This window comes from Rattus norvegicus, chromosome 4 (assembly GCF_036323735.1).
Source record: "Rattus norvegicus strain BN/NHsdMcwi chromosome 4, GRCr8, whole genome shotgun sequence".
Taxonomy (NCBI): domain Eukaryota; kingdom Metazoa; phylum Chordata; class Mammalia; order Rodentia; family Muridae; genus Rattus; species Rattus norvegicus.
In genome coordinates, this window is record NC_086022.1 from 70,836,914 (window position 1) to 70,854,454 (window position 17,541).

The window sequence follows — 17,541 nt, forward strand, 5'->3', positions numbered from 1 at the left end:
TCAGAAAGCATCTTTAAGGTAGAGTAGACTATATATAAATTAGAAAGGAAAGATAAAGAAGTGTTTAAGGGGGAAGCTTGGGGCAGGGAGATGGGCAGATGACATAAGGAAGCTTGTTACTTTGATTAATAATTTAAAAAATAAAAGAAACCTTTTCCGAAAAAACTTCAGAAACAAGACTAAAAAGGTTTGCTGTGATTAAATATTAAAGTCTTGAATGTAAGGCTAATGACCCTTGGGTTCACCTAAGGTGCAGTAAAATGCATTATTAAGAACTCAAAGCATCTTTCTTCAAATGACATAAATTATGAGATACAAACATTGAGACGTGAGGTCTACAGACCTTCTTCTCCCTTTTCCTGATATATTTCTTATAGACAATATAGCTATGTTCCCTTGAGATTTATATACTGAATTCTTAACACCAGGCTAGATGACACTGCAAAATGGAGCCTTGGCAGGAAATCCAGTTTTAAATGAACTTGAGAGCTTGTGTTCTTATGTTGGTGATCAGCTTATTTACAAAGAAAGAAGACATCAGAGGTAGCTGATGGACATGATACACAACTTGAGAGTATATTACATAACTAAGAAAACTATTCTTCCCCAGAAGTTCTAGTGCCTCTAGGACTATGAGATTGCAGTGTGTGCTGTAGAGTCTTTTCTGTTTCCAACCTTTTCAATACAGCATCCTGAGGTGACTGAGACGGAATGCATATACCATCTTATCACTAAAGTATACATTTCCTTTTCAAAATTGTTCCAGGTATACAAGGTGTGTATGTTCAGGTGCTGCTAGGTTTTCTTTCATGGCCATGTCACATCCATATAATTATAGGAATTATCATAGGGGCTTCTCCTTCCCACACTTCTATCAGAGATCTGTGCGTTGGTGATTGTTGGAGAGAGTTCATGAAAAACCGCAGTGTAGTGCCTTCTATTTCTGGGCTTTGAACAGCAGTAATATATCTGGAACTATGGTTCCAGTCTTCTGGTTGAACATGTTTATTTTAGGCAAACTGATTTCATTTATTTTCAGCTTATATTTGAATTAGTGCATCATGTAAGTTGGTATTTGAGGTGTGGTTGAGAGAAAGATAGGTCAGATTAAAATAATATTCCATTAGGAAACAAGAGCAAGAATGGGTATGTGAATCATTGGAAAGGTACAGTGTAATCGAGTTTTAGATTGAAGAATGGAAAAAGCAGTATTCTGTCACGGAAATGGACGTGCACTAGGAATACTGGCAGCTTGGACTACACCTCCATTCCATTATGACCCTGACTTTTAGCCATCGGTTTTATCTCTGCATTTTGTATCATAATCTATTAGAATAATTAACACTAGATCTACCACGTTGGGGCATAAGAAAGCATATATAATAGCCAACTATTCAAATAAAATGTATCAGCTATATTAGTAAGTTACCAAATTAGGTTTGAATGAAATGCTAAATAACCTTTTTAATTATCTTTATAAAATAGTAGAACTCTCTATACATCTTCTCATTGGCAGCAATTTTCCTTATCAAGGGAAAAAACAACACAGACAGATGTGATAAAACAAAAGGTTTTTCTTGTGAGAATGACTTGGGGCATACAAAGAAGGTGGATTTGACTACAAAGTATAAGGACATAAAGGCGTTTTAGTTGGCAGCGACGGTCTGCTGAATCCAGTTCACGTAGTTGCATACCTTGGTATAGACACCAGGTTTTCCTTTCTGAGCACAGCCATAACCCCAGGAAACAACACCCTGGAGCTGGCCATTGCAGACTACAGGGCCACCAGAGTCACCCTGAATAACAAAGAAAAGATAGGATAATAAGAGTTCTCACAGATGTCTAAATGAGAGGATGGACTCCAAGTTGTTACTTGATTATCTTGGGCCACTTTTGTAGGTTCTCTATGAAATAATCACTTAAATCTTCAAGCAGCAGTCTCCTTGTATGCCAATATTCTTTACCTTTCTTTCTTATAGATCTATATCTTTCTTTAGTCAACCCATTAACCCATGAAAGTGTGAGAACTTGGAAGACTGAATACTTTTTAAAGAGCTCTGCTCTTCTTTCGAAGGGAAAGTCTACAATAAAGTTTTTGAGGTACTTGGTCAGATAAAATATTTGTAGTAATTTAGTCCTAGTCATCACTATAATGGAGACAATTAAGTTTTATTCCAAATCTACTCTTCACTCCTCACCCACAGTCTCAGAGATGGGTAATGTTATCTCTCTTTATTTCTTTTTCTTCAAAGAAGCAGATGTAAGGGAAGAGGGAGAAGCACAAATAAACTCACCTGGCAGGAGTCCTTTCCGCCCTCCAGAAAGCCCAGACAGAACATGTTGCTAGTGATCTTGCCTGGGTAAGAACTTTTGCAAGAACTGTCAGAGAGGACAGGGGCATCAAGACACTGAAGCAGTGAAGGGTAGTTCGCTGTCGAGCACAAGAATGAAAATAGATTATGGTTCTTGAAAACATCTTTTGCAGCCTTCTGCCTCTTTCTGAACACCTACTCTATCTTTAAATTCCCCAGTGACTTAAAACTTTGGAGAGCATTTTTGGAGAAAGTTTGCTAATTAATTGTATTCAATTCACAGCAACAATATCAAAAAAAATCAGGTGCAAGCATTGGTGTTCACAGCTCTCAACAAGTGCATACTGAAAGGAACACTAAAACCTGTAGCCTCTGTCTACTTACCTCCTCCATTTAATTGCTTTTGAGTTTTTCTTAAAAGTTCATTTTTTTGTTTTGTCTACTGTATGATCTGGGAAGAAGTATTTTCCCTACTCTAACTCACACATTTTAACACTGCCTCTATATACCTCTATCCTTAGACAGCCTTCCCTTGATTGATAATTTGGACCACCTTGCGCCCAACCTGCCTTTCATCTCTAGTCTTCTCACACTTGGTAATTAAGTTCTAGTGATACTTACTGCCAGAGCTCAGGGTGTTGCCCCAGCCAGACACAAGGCACTTAGTACCAGATGATGCACAAGATCTTGGCAGAGAGACAGTGGACACTCGAGAATTGAGGGTGGCAGGTGAATTCAGCTTAATCAACATAATATCATTGTCAAAGGTGTTTGCATTATAACTGGGGTGGCGGATGATTTTAGCTGCATCAATGAATTGCTCACCACCCTCAACGACATCAATGTTGTGTTCTCCCAGGCGCACCTGAATTCGGCTGCATATAAGGATTAGCAGTTTTTAACATATCCAAGTTCAACCTTCCCCTCCCCACAATTTGCTGATCATGCAAATAAACACAAATATTCACATAGGTGACTTTATACCTAAGGTGGCAGTATGTACTCCCTTCCTGCTTGTAGGTCAGAAAATTCCTTGCAAAAGTTTCTCTGCTAGTTAGTACAGACTCACAGTACATTAAAATACAAGATATAAGATGGGGGAAACACCCTTACTAAATAGTTGGGGATGAAGAGCAGATTAGTAGAAATTGGTTGGTGTTTGCTATTTTTCCACTGGTTGTAATTTTTCAATACTTTAGATATACAAGGGTTTAAGGTATTAAACTAAATACTCAGTGGATGAAGCAAGAACCAGAAAAGAAGTGCTGGGACTAAAGGTGTACACCGCTGTGTCTGGCTAAAAAGCAGTGCAATGTTATAGGACAGAATTACATGTGCTTGTTTTTAATAATGTATTAAAACACAGATTGTTTTATCTTCATGTGCCCAGTTTCCTTTGTTAAAACTATGTAGTGAATCACAATCTGAAACTATTTTAAGACATCCTTAGTCATCAATGGTTCCTCTTCTGAGTCTTTAGTATCATCACCTACAAAGATAGCAATGAATTCTGGAACAACTATCCCTATAAACATCCCTTAGTATAGCATATAATTGTTGAGGAAGAACCAAGTTCTTGATATCTGATTTTGGAAAGATTAATTTTAATTATCTATGCCCATATATGTCTGTATATGGTTATCTTCATGTGTGAATGAAGATGCTCAGGGAGTTGAGAAGAAGCTATAAGATCCGGTGACACTAGAGTTACAGGTGGTTGTGAACCATTAGATATAGTTGCTGAGAATCAAAGCCAGGCCCTCCGGAATAACAGCAAATGCTTTAACAACTGATCTATCTCTACAATTCCATATTGGTATAATTGTGCACATTCTCTAATTGTGTTTTGATAAGGCTAAAGGACAATGGATTTAGAGCATGGGAATGTGAATATTGGTCACTTACGATTTGTAGCAGTGAGCGGCTGAAACAACCCACTGGGAATTGATGAGGGAGCCTCCACAAAAATGGTAGCCAGCATTCAGAGACACCTGGTATGGGAGAGAATTCTTCTGGCAGGTGTAGCCTCCAACAATCTTGTCATCATCATCATCCAGAGGGAGAGCAACTGAGAAGTCAACCAGAGATGCCTGATTGTGACTATTTGAGAACACAGGGGTCATTTTATAACAGAACCTGCTGAGAAGTCATGCAAATAGATAGATCACTTTGCATTAACCTCCACTGGTGGTAAGTTGCTGGCATGACATGTTTATCTCCATAAGGAAGCAAGAAAACTTACAGAGCAAGCTGAAAGTATTCTTTACAAAGAAACTTATTTAATGGTTTTATTCTGCTTATCTCTCTTACTGCTTGTCACTGAAGTTTTTATAAACCATTTTACCAATCATTACAGGATTTCCCTTACTAACCTTTTCATTTATGCTAACAACCTTTGCAACATATGTTCCTGCATTGTGTATTAGGGCATGCTGTTGTGAAGATTTCTTAGAGTTTCAAGGTTTTAGATCATTTTTATGAGCTAAGAGATTTTATTAACTAAGATATTTTCAGGAGTATTGAGAGGATACATCTAATGTATATTTTCTGAGTCCTGGAAACCCTAGTATTACATTTCAGTACTCCAATTTTGGTTGCATCCTTGCATTTTGTCTCAGACCTGTAATTCCTGATGGTTTGGTGGCTAAGGCAGAATGAAGGGAAGCTTAGGGCCTGCCTGGGCTATGGAAAGTGCTCAGTGGTAGCCTGGACAATTTAGCAAGACTCATTTTGAAAATTGAAAATGACAGAGAGGATCATATATATGTTGCACCTGGTGAATATTTTCCCTGGTATGCACTAAGCCTTGAATTTAGTCCAAAACATCTTCTTTATACTTGGATCCTTGGGGGCTCCAAGAGATTGAGCCACCAACCAAAGAGCAAGCATGATTAACTCTTAGTGGCTTATTCATTAAAGGGACTCACCAGCAGCTCCAAGGAAAGCAAGGAAAATTAAGGCCTTCATGATTGCTCACTCTGCCTAGAGCAGTCAATATGATGAAGTCTCTCCCCCAAAACTATTTATACCTTCATGTCTTGTTAACACCATGGCCATGGGTGCCAAAAAGTTCTTTCATTGGAAACTCAGAAATCTAAATTTAGAACTCAATTCAATGAAGGAGGGAAGATAATGCGGGACAGAATCCAAACACTAACCCTTTACTTCCAAAGGGTGTGGGAATGGAATTAACAAACTCACCTGCTGAGAACCTGTTCTCCATGGTAGGAAAACAAGTTGGTAAGGTCACAAGACAGAACTTCAGGTTTTCGGGTTCTCACACAAAAATCTTAGGTACTCTCAACTTCCGTATGTGAGCATTTTTATAAAGGACTCACTGGAACCCTGGTCATGTCTATTTTGTAGTTACTCATAATGTATAACTTTTCCTAGCGTCATTCTAATACTCTACATGCACATTAAGACTCCATTGCTAGTGTAAAAGACTCCCGCTCTCTCAAGAAAAGGAAAATTCTTTAAAATTCTGATAGATAAAATTGGTAAAGTTAAAGATGAGAATTTGTGTCTGTCCATCTAGCGCTTGTTCTATGTCTAAGATATGGTCGTTACCTTTTCTGTGCTTCTACTGCCCAAGGTTCCAATTGACTTTGGTTCATGAATAAATGAACCAAAAATAAGCATTATTGAAATTTGTAATGTTGGAATAACTGTCATAGCATATCATTGATTTCTTCCATTTTATTGCTATTCTATTTTATTACTCATTTTTTTCAATCTCTCAATGTTTTTGTTTGTAAACTAAATTTTATCATAAGGCTTTATAGGAAAAGTTATACATATATGTATATAAACAAATATACATATTTGAATTATCTGTAGTTTTGTATATCTTCTGGGTATATTGAAATATTGTTAACATAAAAAGAGAGGGGTATATTGTGTTTCAAGTACTTTGCTTATATTAATTTTGTGCTCCCTCCTAAGAAGATTGATTTGATATACGTATTTTAATTCCCAATTTTCAGATCAAAACTTCAGGAAGCAAATGTACAAATTGTAAGGCAATCTCCTGGCAAAATTATGCAGCATTATATATTAAATAGGAGGAACACAGAATGAACTACCAAGTTAAGTGGATATTAAGGAATCTGTGGATTTGTTTTCAATAATTACATTTTGAAAAAGAAATTATAAGAATTACTGGAAGAATCAACTATCAAGAGTCAGGCAAGCTTTTCTCCCATGCAGTATTTGGAGATGAACCTACATAGGGCAGCAAGCTCATGTCTAACCACTAAGCTAAGCTAATCTACAATACCCTTTCCACCTTCACTTAGAGACAGGGCCTCACTATGTACCCCCTGAACCTGGCCTAGAGCTGCCCTTTACATCACTGCTGTCTGGCCGCCTTTTTCCTGGGTGCTGGGATGAAAGTCATGTGCCATTTTTCCTGTCACTTCAATCCTTTATAAATGTTTATTTTGATCCAGTTTAGATTCAAACTCACAGTCCTTGTGCTCAATCCACCAGGGTGAATGGGATTAGAGCTGTGCACTAATTAATGCCTAGTTAGAGGGATCCTTCATCCAAAATAACTCTCTAGCTAAAGACAATGGTCAGATTCTCTACCTATCCAAATATCTCAACTCATGTACTGCAATGGTATTTCTGTTTAGGCTATCATTCTTGAGGGCTTGTTTTAAAATTTTGCTGTTCCTAAGACAACTTAGTTGGTGAATCTTCATTATCAGCATGATGGAATTTAGAACTATCTAGGAATTTGAAGGTTTATGCTCCTGGCATTGCGTATGAGGTCATTCCAGAGATGGTTAGCTGATAGGGAAAACCCTACTCGAATATAGTTGATGCCATTGCTGGGTTGGAGGCCCAAGCTGAATACGTAGTGAAGAAAGGAGAATGGCAGTGCAGTGCCTGGGTTCTCTTCTTCAGTTCCTGGCTTGCAATAACATAAATGGCTCCTCTCTGTTGTGTATTTCTCCACACAATGAAAAGAACATTTTAAACTAAGACTCATTGCATTGTCTCTTAATTTATCTATGTCTGATACTTTGGTCACTGTGACAAAGTAATATATTAGTGAAAGAGAGATTTTGACACTATTGACATTTGGAGCCTCTTAAGTCTGTGATGGGAAACACCTGTGTTTACCAGAATCTTAATATGGAAAGAACACAATCTCTTTCTTGCAGTTGGGACATCCAATGCCAAATTTCCAAATGTCCTCTCCGAGCAAAATTGTCCCAACTTGTCTTAGTCAGGGTTTCTATTCCTGCACAACCATTATGAACAAGAGTCAAGTTGGAGAGGAAAGGATTTATTCAGCTTACACTTCCACATTGCTATTCATTACCAAAGGAAGTCAGGACTGGAACTCAAGCAAGTCAGGAAGCAGGAGCTGATGCAGAGGCCATGGAGGAATGTTGCTTACTGGCTTGCTTTCCTGGTTTGCTCAGCTTGCCATCTTATAGAACCCAAGACTACCAGCCCAGAGATGGCACCACCCACAATGGGCCCTCTCACCCTGTCACTAACTGAGAAAATGCCTTACAGCTGAGTCTCAAAGAGGCATTTCCTCAATGGAGAATCCTTTCTCTGCTATAACTCCAGCTTGTGTCAAGCTGACACACGAAACCAGCCAGTACAGCTGACCCCTTGTCAACTTGACACACAAACACATCTCTATTAAGCCTCAACATTTACTTTCTTATTCATCCCCAAGATCTAAATAACTTTAAAAATCCAACAGTCTTTATAAATTCTTACATATTAAAATTTCAATCTCTTTAAAATATCCAGTCTCTATTGAAATCCAATCTTTTCACAACTCAAAGCCACTTAACTGTAGGCTCTACTAAAATAGTTTTTACTTCAGAGTGGAAAAATATCAGGGCACAGTCACAATCAAAAGCAAAATGAAACTCTAACTGTCCAATGTCTTGGATCTACTCAATCTTCTGGACTCCTCCAAGGCCTTGGGTTACTTCTCCAGCTCTTCTCTCTGTAGCACCCACCTTGTCTTCTGGGCTCCATCTGCCTGTATACCACTGCTGCTACTATTCTTGGTGGTCATCTCATGGTACAGGCATCTCCAAAACACTGCTGTCTTCTGCTACAACTGTACTGCACTTTTATAAATAGCCTCTCATCTGCCCCTTTTCATGGTGCTAAACCCCAACTTCTCTGCATGACTCCTTCAGTTCTAGGACTTCAACTTCCACTGAGGTTGCACCATCACCAATGGACACTCATGGCTTCTCACAGTGCCAAATATCAACTGCTACTACCCCTGCATGTTTCAAAACCAGTACCACCTTGATGACTCTGATTATAATACCAAATTTGTCTGCCAACACGAGTACAACTATGGTTGCCCCTGGAACACAGCTTCCCAGTGCTGTCAGGAAACACTTCCCAGAAGATTTCACCTTAGTGATGTTGATCTCTTCTTAATCACTGATAATTTCTTAGCTCCAGATAACCAGCATCAATCGTACCAGTAATGCAAAGATTTCAATTTAGTAGTTCTGGTACCTTGTTAACCACAGTTGATTCTTCAGCAACGGCTAACCAAAACCACAGAATCTTCACAGTCAAAATAACAGTGATACTGATAAAAGTCTTTAAGCTTCGATCTGAAATGTCTTAAGCCAGGTCTTCATCATTTGCACTGCTCTCAACATTATCTTCAAAGCTTCAGAAAATCCCACAAAGCTCTTAAGCCCTAATGGTTCTTCTAGACCAAAGTTTCAAAGTTCTTCCACAGTCCTCCCAAAAACATGGTCAAGCTGTCACAGGAATACCCCATTCCTCATATCATCTTTTGTCTTTGTTAGGGTTTTACTGCTGTGAACAGACACCATGACCAAGGCAACCCTTATAAGGACATTTAATTGGAGCTGGCCTACACGTTCAGAGGTTCAGTCTATTATCATCAAGGCAGAAACATGGCAGCATTCATGTAGGCATGGTGTAGAAGGAGCCTTCATCTGAAGTCTGCTAGCAGAATATTGGTTTCCAGGCAGCTAGAATGAGGGTCTTAAAGCCCACATCCATAGTGACACACCTACTCCAACAGGGCCACATCTTTTAATAGTGCCACTCCATGGTCTGAGCATATACAAACCATCACACAACTTAAGAATTTCACATGAAGGGGAAAAAACAAAAGGACAAATAAGTTTTGCATCCAAGGGTGTTGTGTAAAAAATAAAGGCCTTAAATTTTGGGCGAATATAGACACTCAATATTCACTAACTAAATGGAGTCCAAGTTAGGAAGCTGCTATTAATTACTTCCCAAAAGTCAGAAAATATTGAAAAGTAAGAGAAGGAACAGTACCCAGAATAAGAGACATCTTCTCATCCTTTTCAACAATCTGCTGATGATTCTTACAACAATGCTAGAAGCTGGACCTTTCCTTATCCCCTTTAGAACTCCCCCAGACTCATCTGAGATTTGGGTCTATAGAAACGATATCTCAGTGCAGAACTTCTTACAATAACAGGCTCATGTAGTGCTATGTTCAACAATACTTCCTCTGGTGTTCTTACCTGGGCTTTATCACATTCAGTCCTTCTGAGAGGGAAAATATGGAGGCTTCCAGGGAAGCAAAGTAGATATATGATAATTTTCACTACCTCCTCTTCCCAAAAATCCAAGACAACAGAACATGGTTCTGCTCGACGTATATAAACATTACTCAGTCATCAAAAAGTGGTAGTAGCCCTATGGAAGAATACTGATCTCTAGCATTTAGTCATTTTAGTAATATTTCTACATCTGTGTGCATGCAAATCACTTAGTACAATGACTAAATATTGTTACATTTTTGAAAGTTGATCATTTTCCTTTTTAAAATAAATATTATATTTTTATTGATATGTAAATATGTGTTTCTGAGTTTGTGTTTTTGAGCTTGAGGGCAGTGACAAAAGAGTCTTAAAGAGAATTTTGCATCTCCTAGAGACAGAGTTTAAGGCACTTGAGAACCAAGATATTTGTGTTCTGGGCACTTCACTTGAGTCCTCTACCAGAACAGTATGTACTTCCGTATCTGAATCAGCTTTCCAGGACTCTAGACTTATCTTATTCTCTTCTTAAACAATAATGTTGACCTTCTTTGTGCTGGCCATATTTTATCTGATAGACATTAAAATAAATGGTCACTTTTACAATGAAATGATTGTCTTCATACTATCTAAATTCAAGTTAAAGACTAATAATGATGAGCATATCATTCTTGAAATAAGATGTTAGGCAGATGGTTTAGAAAACAGAAAGGTTATAGCTCCTGTATTGGTTGACTGGGAATGAAAATCATATTGATGACTGAAGCTAATCAGAATACTAAGACTTGATTCCGATACGGTCATATATGCTTAATGTCCTTAAGGTATCCTTAATACATATATAATTATATCTAATATGAATATATAATTTATATAATATAATTTATATTAGTTATGTACAGTGATTAAACAAGTCTGAAAAAATATATATCCAGGTATAGTCTATAGATTCTTAGGCCTATAAAATTGTCCTGAGGTTGTCTTTGATGTATGACATTCTCTGAAATAGTCTATGATGCTTGATAAAGATAATGGAATTAAAATTCCTTGACCCCATAATAATATATTCTTACCTACTCCTTATATAAAATATCTGTGCTCAATGACACCAGTGAATTCTCAGTTTAACAAAAACTGGTCTTGCCATTCATTGTGTTGGGGTCTCCTTTTGTGACCTTTTCTGTAACAAGAGGCATGATATATGGGGAATTTAAGCACATGATTGCCCCTGAGCCTCGTTTTATATTTAATTAACCTGTGTTTGCTATTTGTCTTTCCCATGCACAATGCTTAGTGACCTTGAAATACTCAACTAAACTGGGGGCCGATTGAGCTCAAGTAAATATATTGACATTTGCATTGGCAGGAGCAAGAGGAATCAGCCATGAAGTCGTTGAAGTTTCTTTTCCAGTGTTAAGTCTTTGAATTTTTCTTTAGCTTTTCTACTTACTTTCCTGGTTAATGTGCTAGTCATTACTGGGAGAAATGGTCCCTTTTAACATCTCTAATGCCTACGGATTATTCTAAATTAAATTAATGTGATTCAAAAATTTTAGTAAGACACATAATATATTATATAAACAAATAGCAGAACCAATATAAAAAGGGAAGGTCACAGAGCAAGTACATCTGAAAATAACCTTGATATCTATGTGCCGATTCACCCTTGGCTGCATTTCTAATCTTTGTCACAAACTTTGTACATCTCTGATAGAGCACAGAACATTCTTTTTGCAGGAACTCGATGCTTAGAACAGATCCAAGGTTTCTTAAGACTCTGTCCAAAGACGAAGTATTTGTTTACAAAATTTATATTTTGTCACTTAGGATTCTTACCATAAGAGTATTTGCAAGGACAGTCCACACTTGAAAAAAAGCTTTGGTTGTTGCAGGGTCCATCTCTCTCACAGATACCTTATTTATTTATTTTTATTTTTACATGTTTTTCATCAATAGCAAGTATTTTTGAGCTCTGACCAAATGCCATTTTCCCAAGAGATCATTAACACTTTCTCCAAATATATTCTCAGTGTTTGTAATACTTGTTCTAGGATCTAGGGTAGGAATGTAAAATTGATAATCATTCTTATCCTCCATGTAGAGTGGAGAAATTAAAGTTGAAGAAAGGCGATTGATCTGGCTAGGATCACACAGTCAATAATCAGGGGAAGAAAGACCGAAACTCAAATCCAAGTGGATCAAGGACCTCCACATAGAACCAGATACACTGAAACTAATAGAAGAAAAAGTGGGGAAGAGCCTCGAACACATGGGTGTTGGGAGCAGCCTCAAGATGGTGGAAGCAGCCTTCATGTTAAAAAGTAATTGTATTCTAGCCTTATGTTAGAAGAAAAGCAATAGCCTTATGTTAGATCAAAGCAGCCACGCCTAGGCCTGCACCTGCAGTTCTGCTTGAATTCAATAGATAGAATAAATCTGGATGTCAGGTCACTGAGCACCATGGTCAGACACTGCTGGTCAGGTCACTGAGCAACCCACCTTAAGGTTCCCCCCACCTGACTGATTTACCCAGCAAATATCCTGGTCATTGAGCCAGGCCCATTCTTTTGTGGTTACCTAACCCCTCCCCACATTTTGCTTCTACCAGTGTATCTTCTGCCTGAGAAAAATTAAAAATTATCAGCTTAATCAGACTTCTTGACTTGCTGTCTGTTCTTTGCATCTCTTGTCCCCCATTCTCTCCTAAGTGGACCCCAGACCCTGGTTGACTGCTCTGCAGGTTAGGACCCATAGGCACTGGGAAAAATTTCCTGAACAGAATATCAATGGATTATGCTCCAAGATCAAGAATCAACAAATGGGACCTCATAAAATTGCAAAGCTTCTGTAAAACAAAGGACACTGTCAATATGACAAAATGGCAAGCAACAGATTGGGAAAAGATCTTTACCAATCCTACATCTGACTGAGGACTAATATCTAATATCTATCTATCTATCTATCTATCTATCTATCTATCTATCTATCTATCTATCTATCTATCGGTGGCTGAGAAGCACCTAAAGAAATGTTCAACAACCTTAGTCATCAGGGAAATGTATAAAAATAACCCTGAGAGTCTAACTCATACCAGTCAGAAAGGCTAATGTCAAAAAAATTCAGGTGACAGCAGATATTGGCAAGGATGTGGAGAAAGAGGAACACTCCTCCATTATTGGTGTGATTGCAGGCAGTACAACCACTCTGGAAATCAGTTTGGCTGTTCCTCAGAAAACTGGACATGGTACTACCTGAGGACCCAGCTATACCATGCCTGGGCACACACCTAAAAGATGCTCCAACATATAACAAGGACACATGCTCCACTATGTTCATAGCAGCCTTATTTATAATAGCCAGAAGCAGGAAACAACCCAGATGTCCTTCAATGGAGGAATGGATACAGAAAATGTGGTACATCTACACAGCTACTTTATTGCATATAGTCATGTGAAATATTTAAGTGATTCACTATGTCTAATATTTTAATAAAATTTCATTTACAAAACGTTATATTGCATGCCACACACTTTGCAGAGGGAGCAACTTGATTAATCTTCTGGAGAAGGTAAGAAGCCATTTAAGTGCCATTATTTGGATATAAAGTGGAATGTTAATTTGATTTCAGATACTGAGATGGTCTGAAATAAAGGTAGTAAGTAACATTGGGAAAAACATGTCAGTGTTCATCTTATGTTTGGGAGGTTAGTGAAAGTAACTCATGGAACAGGGAGTTTAGAATAAGAAATGGGATATTAGGAAGAAGATCTTATGAAGGAGCATTTAGTTGTGGACACCAGAGTTTCTGTGTCTGCTTCATCACTGACATTTTTGCATCTGGACTCCAATATCCTCATGTATAAACCAAGTTCTCACAGAGAATAATAGATAAATCAGATGAGTCAGAACAATTTTGACTCACGTGTTTATGGCTGTAAAATGTTAATATGATCGGCTCTTCTGTGCCAGCATTCGCTTCAAAGACTCATCTCCAGTTTCTAATCAGGTTCTACCTCTATGCCATAAACATGCTAAAAGAAATTCTCACCTTGATCACACGAGCTAGATGGAGGCCCCCCCTGAAACACACCCCAGTCAGAACAGCTGCAACTGCTACTATGCAACAATGTGAAAGTAGACACTTCAGGATGTGATAGGGCAACAAGGCTTTTATGAAGCAAACTGATTATATCAGAGGACAATGAGGAAAACAGAGAAACAGAAATTGAGACAGAAACTGAAGAGGAATTGAAGGACAGAGGGGTACATCAGAAGACAGGACCTAGGGGCTGGAAATGGGTGAACACTCATTTAATTCTAGCACCCAGGAGGAAGAGGTAGGCAGACTTTTGTGAGTTTGAGGCCAGCCTGTTCTATGAAGTGAGTTTCAGGACAGCCATGGCTATACAGTGATACCTTGTCTAAAACAAACAAAACCAACACCAACCAAATGGATAACATGGGTCAAGAACCAATGCAGCACACAGTCCCACAATACCCAGAGGAAGCCCTGGTGCTCTAACAGTCCCACGATCAGAGGATCAGAGGATCAGAGGTGAGGAGGCCACAACTGCCCCAACATTCAGAGTAACTGGGATCCCTGGGATCCAGAGATGCAGGAACCCCTGCCCAGCTAGTGGCATAGGTTCCTTCCAGTCTGAACCAGTGCCCTTAGCAGACCGTGGGCACTGGCTCTATACCCATTCCTATAACACCCAGAGGAAGCTCCTCCCAGGTTCTCTGAAACACCGAGAATCACAGGAGAGGCCACAGCATCTGCCCCAACATCCACCCCAAAACCCAGAGTAACTTGGTCCCTCAAGATCCAGGGAGGCAGGAACCCCTACTCAGCCAGTGGCTTGGGATCCTTCCTGTCCAAACCAGTGCCCTGAGAAGACCTTGGGCACTGCTCCACACATAGTTCAACAACACCCTGAGGAATCCCAATTCCCAGGCCTTCTATCAGGCTCAGGATCACAGGCTCACAGAGGAAACTGGACTCCCAGGAGATTGGACACAAATGGGAGCACTGGACCTTTGACATATTCAAGATCACAATTGAGGTCACAACATCTTTCCCAAGACTCAGCATAACTGGAATCTCTACAGGAACCAGGGAAACCCAAACCCCACCAACCAGAGGCATGGGTTCTTTCCAGCTTGCACTTGTGCCCAGAGCATACCCAGGGCTCTGGCTCCCCACCCACTCCTGCAAAACCCCGAGAAAGCTTGACTCCCAGGAGCTCTGACACAACAGGATCTCAGGAAGTTGGTCACATCAGGATTTCAGGATCCCAGAGGCAGCTAGACTCCCATGAGCTCTGACACACCCAGGATCTCAGGATCTCAGGATCCCCAGAATCACAGGATCAGAAATACAGCTGGACTCTTAGGAGTTCTGACAACTAAGATAACAGGGGGGACAGGCTGCAGTCAGAGATGGCAGGGGCAAGTAGCACTAGAGATAACCAGATGGCAAGAGGCAAGCACAAGAACATGAGCAACAGAAAACAAGACTACTTGGCATCGTCAGAATGCAGTTCTCCAATTATATCAAGTCCTGGATACCCTATCACACTGGCAAAGCGAGATTTGGATTTAAACTCACAACTCATGGTGATGAAAGAAGACTTTAGGAAAGACATAAATAAGTCCTTTAAAGGAATACAGGATAACACAGGTAAACAAACAGAATCCCTTAAAGAGGAAACACAAAAATCCCTGAAAGATTTACAGGAAAACACAACTAAACAGGCGAAGGAATTGAACAAAACCATCCAGGATCTAAAAATGGAAAAAAAAAACAATAAAGAAAGCACAAAGGGAGAGAACCTTAGAGATAGAAAACCGAGGAAAGAAATAAGGAGTCATAGATGCAAGCATCACCAACAGAATACAAGAGATAGAAGAGAGAATCTCAGGGGCAGAAGATACCATAGAAAACATTGACACAACTGTCAGAGAAAATGAAAAATGAAAAAAATTCTTAACTCTGAACATCCAGGAAATCTTGGACACAATGAGAAGATCAAACCTAAGGATAATAGGTATAGAAAAGAGCAAAGATTACAAACTTAAAGGGCCAGTAAATATCTTTAACAAAATTATAGAAAAAACTTCTTTTTTTTTTTCAGGTCATAAATATTTTTTTTTATTAACTTGAGTATTTCTTATATACATTTCAAGTGTTATTCCCTTTCCCGGTTTCCGGACAAACATCACCCTCCCCCCTCCCCTTCCTTATGGGTGTTCCCCTCCCAAACCTCCCCCCATTGCCACCCTCCCCGCATAGTCTAGTTCACTGGGGGTTCAGTCTTAGCAGGACCCAGGGCTTCCCCTTCCACTGGTGCTCTTACTAGGATATTCATTGCTACCTATGGGGACAGAGTCCAGGGTCAGTCCATGTATAGTCTTTAGGTAGTGGCTTAGTCCCTGGAAGCTCTGGTTGCTTGACATTGTTGTACTTTTGGGGTCTCGAGCACCTTCAAGCTCTTCCAGTTCTTTCTCTGATTCCTTCAACGGGGGACCTATTCTCAGTTCAGTGGTTTGCTGCTGGCATTCGCCTCTGTATTTGCTGTATTCTGGCTGTGTCTCTCAGGAGCGATCTACATCCGGCTCCTGTCGGTCTGCACTTCTTTGCTTCATCCATCTTGTCTAATTGGGTGGCTGTATATGTATGGGCCACCTGTGGGGCAGGCTCTGAATGGGTGTTCCTTCAGTCTCTGTTTTAATCTTTGCCTCTCCCTTCCCTGCCAAGGGTATTCTTTTTCCTCATTTAAAGAAGGAGTGAAGCATTCACATTTTGATCATCCGTCTTGAGTTTCCTTTGTTCTAGGGATCTAGGGTAATTCAAGCATTTGGGCTAATAGCCACTTATCAATGAGTGCATACCATGTATGTCTTTCTGTGAGTGGGTTAGCTCACTCAGGATGATATTTTCCAGTTCCAACCATTTGCCTACGAATTTCATAAACTCGTTGTTTTTGATAGCTGAGTAATATTCCATTTTGTAGATGTACCACATTTTCTGTATCCATTCCTCTGTTGAAGGGCATCTGGGTTCTTTCCAGTTTCTGGCTATTATAAATAAGGCTGCGATGAACATAGTGGAGCACGTGTCTCTTTTATATGTTGAGGCATCTTTTGGGTATATGCCCAAGAGAGGTATGGCTGGATCCTCAGGCAGTTCAATGTCCAATTTTCTGAGGAACCTCCAGACTGATTTCCAGAATGGTTTTACCAGTCTGCAATCCCACCAACAATGGAGGAGTGTTCCTCTTTCTCCACATCCTCGCCAGCATCTGCTGTCACCTGAGTTTTTGATCTTAGCCATTCTCACTGGTGTGAGGTGAAATCTCAGGGTTGTTTTGATTTGCATTTCCCTTATGACTAAAGATGTTGAACATTTCTTTAGGTGTTTCTCAGCCATTCGGCATTCCTCAGCTGTGAATTCTTTGTTTAGCTCTGAACCCCATTTTTTAATAGGGTTATTTGTAGAAAAAACTTCTTTAACCTAAAGAAAGAGATATCTACGAACATACAAGAAGCCTACAGAACTCCAAATTGACTGGACCAGAAAAGAAGCTCTGTCACATAATAATCAAAACACCAAATGCACAAAACAAAGAAAAGCAGTAAAGGACAAAGGTCAAATAACATATAAAGGCAGACATATCAGA

General features: G+C 39.3%; 1 protein-coding gene across 1 annotated transcript; it reads right to left on the bottom strand.

Moving 5' to 3' along the window:
- Positions 1–1,570: 1,570 nt before the first annotated feature.
- Prss3b (protease, serine, 3B) lies at positions 1,571–5,279 on the bottom strand. Its single transcript, NM_173127.1, is given in 5 exon segments — positions 1,571–1,796; positions 2,295–2,431; positions 2,934–3,187; positions 4,218–4,380; positions 5,240–5,279. Coding segments are annotated over 5 exon segments (744 nt in total). The 3' UTR covers positions 1,571–1,646.
- Between the last annotated feature and the right edge of the window lie 12,262 nt (positions 5,280–17,541).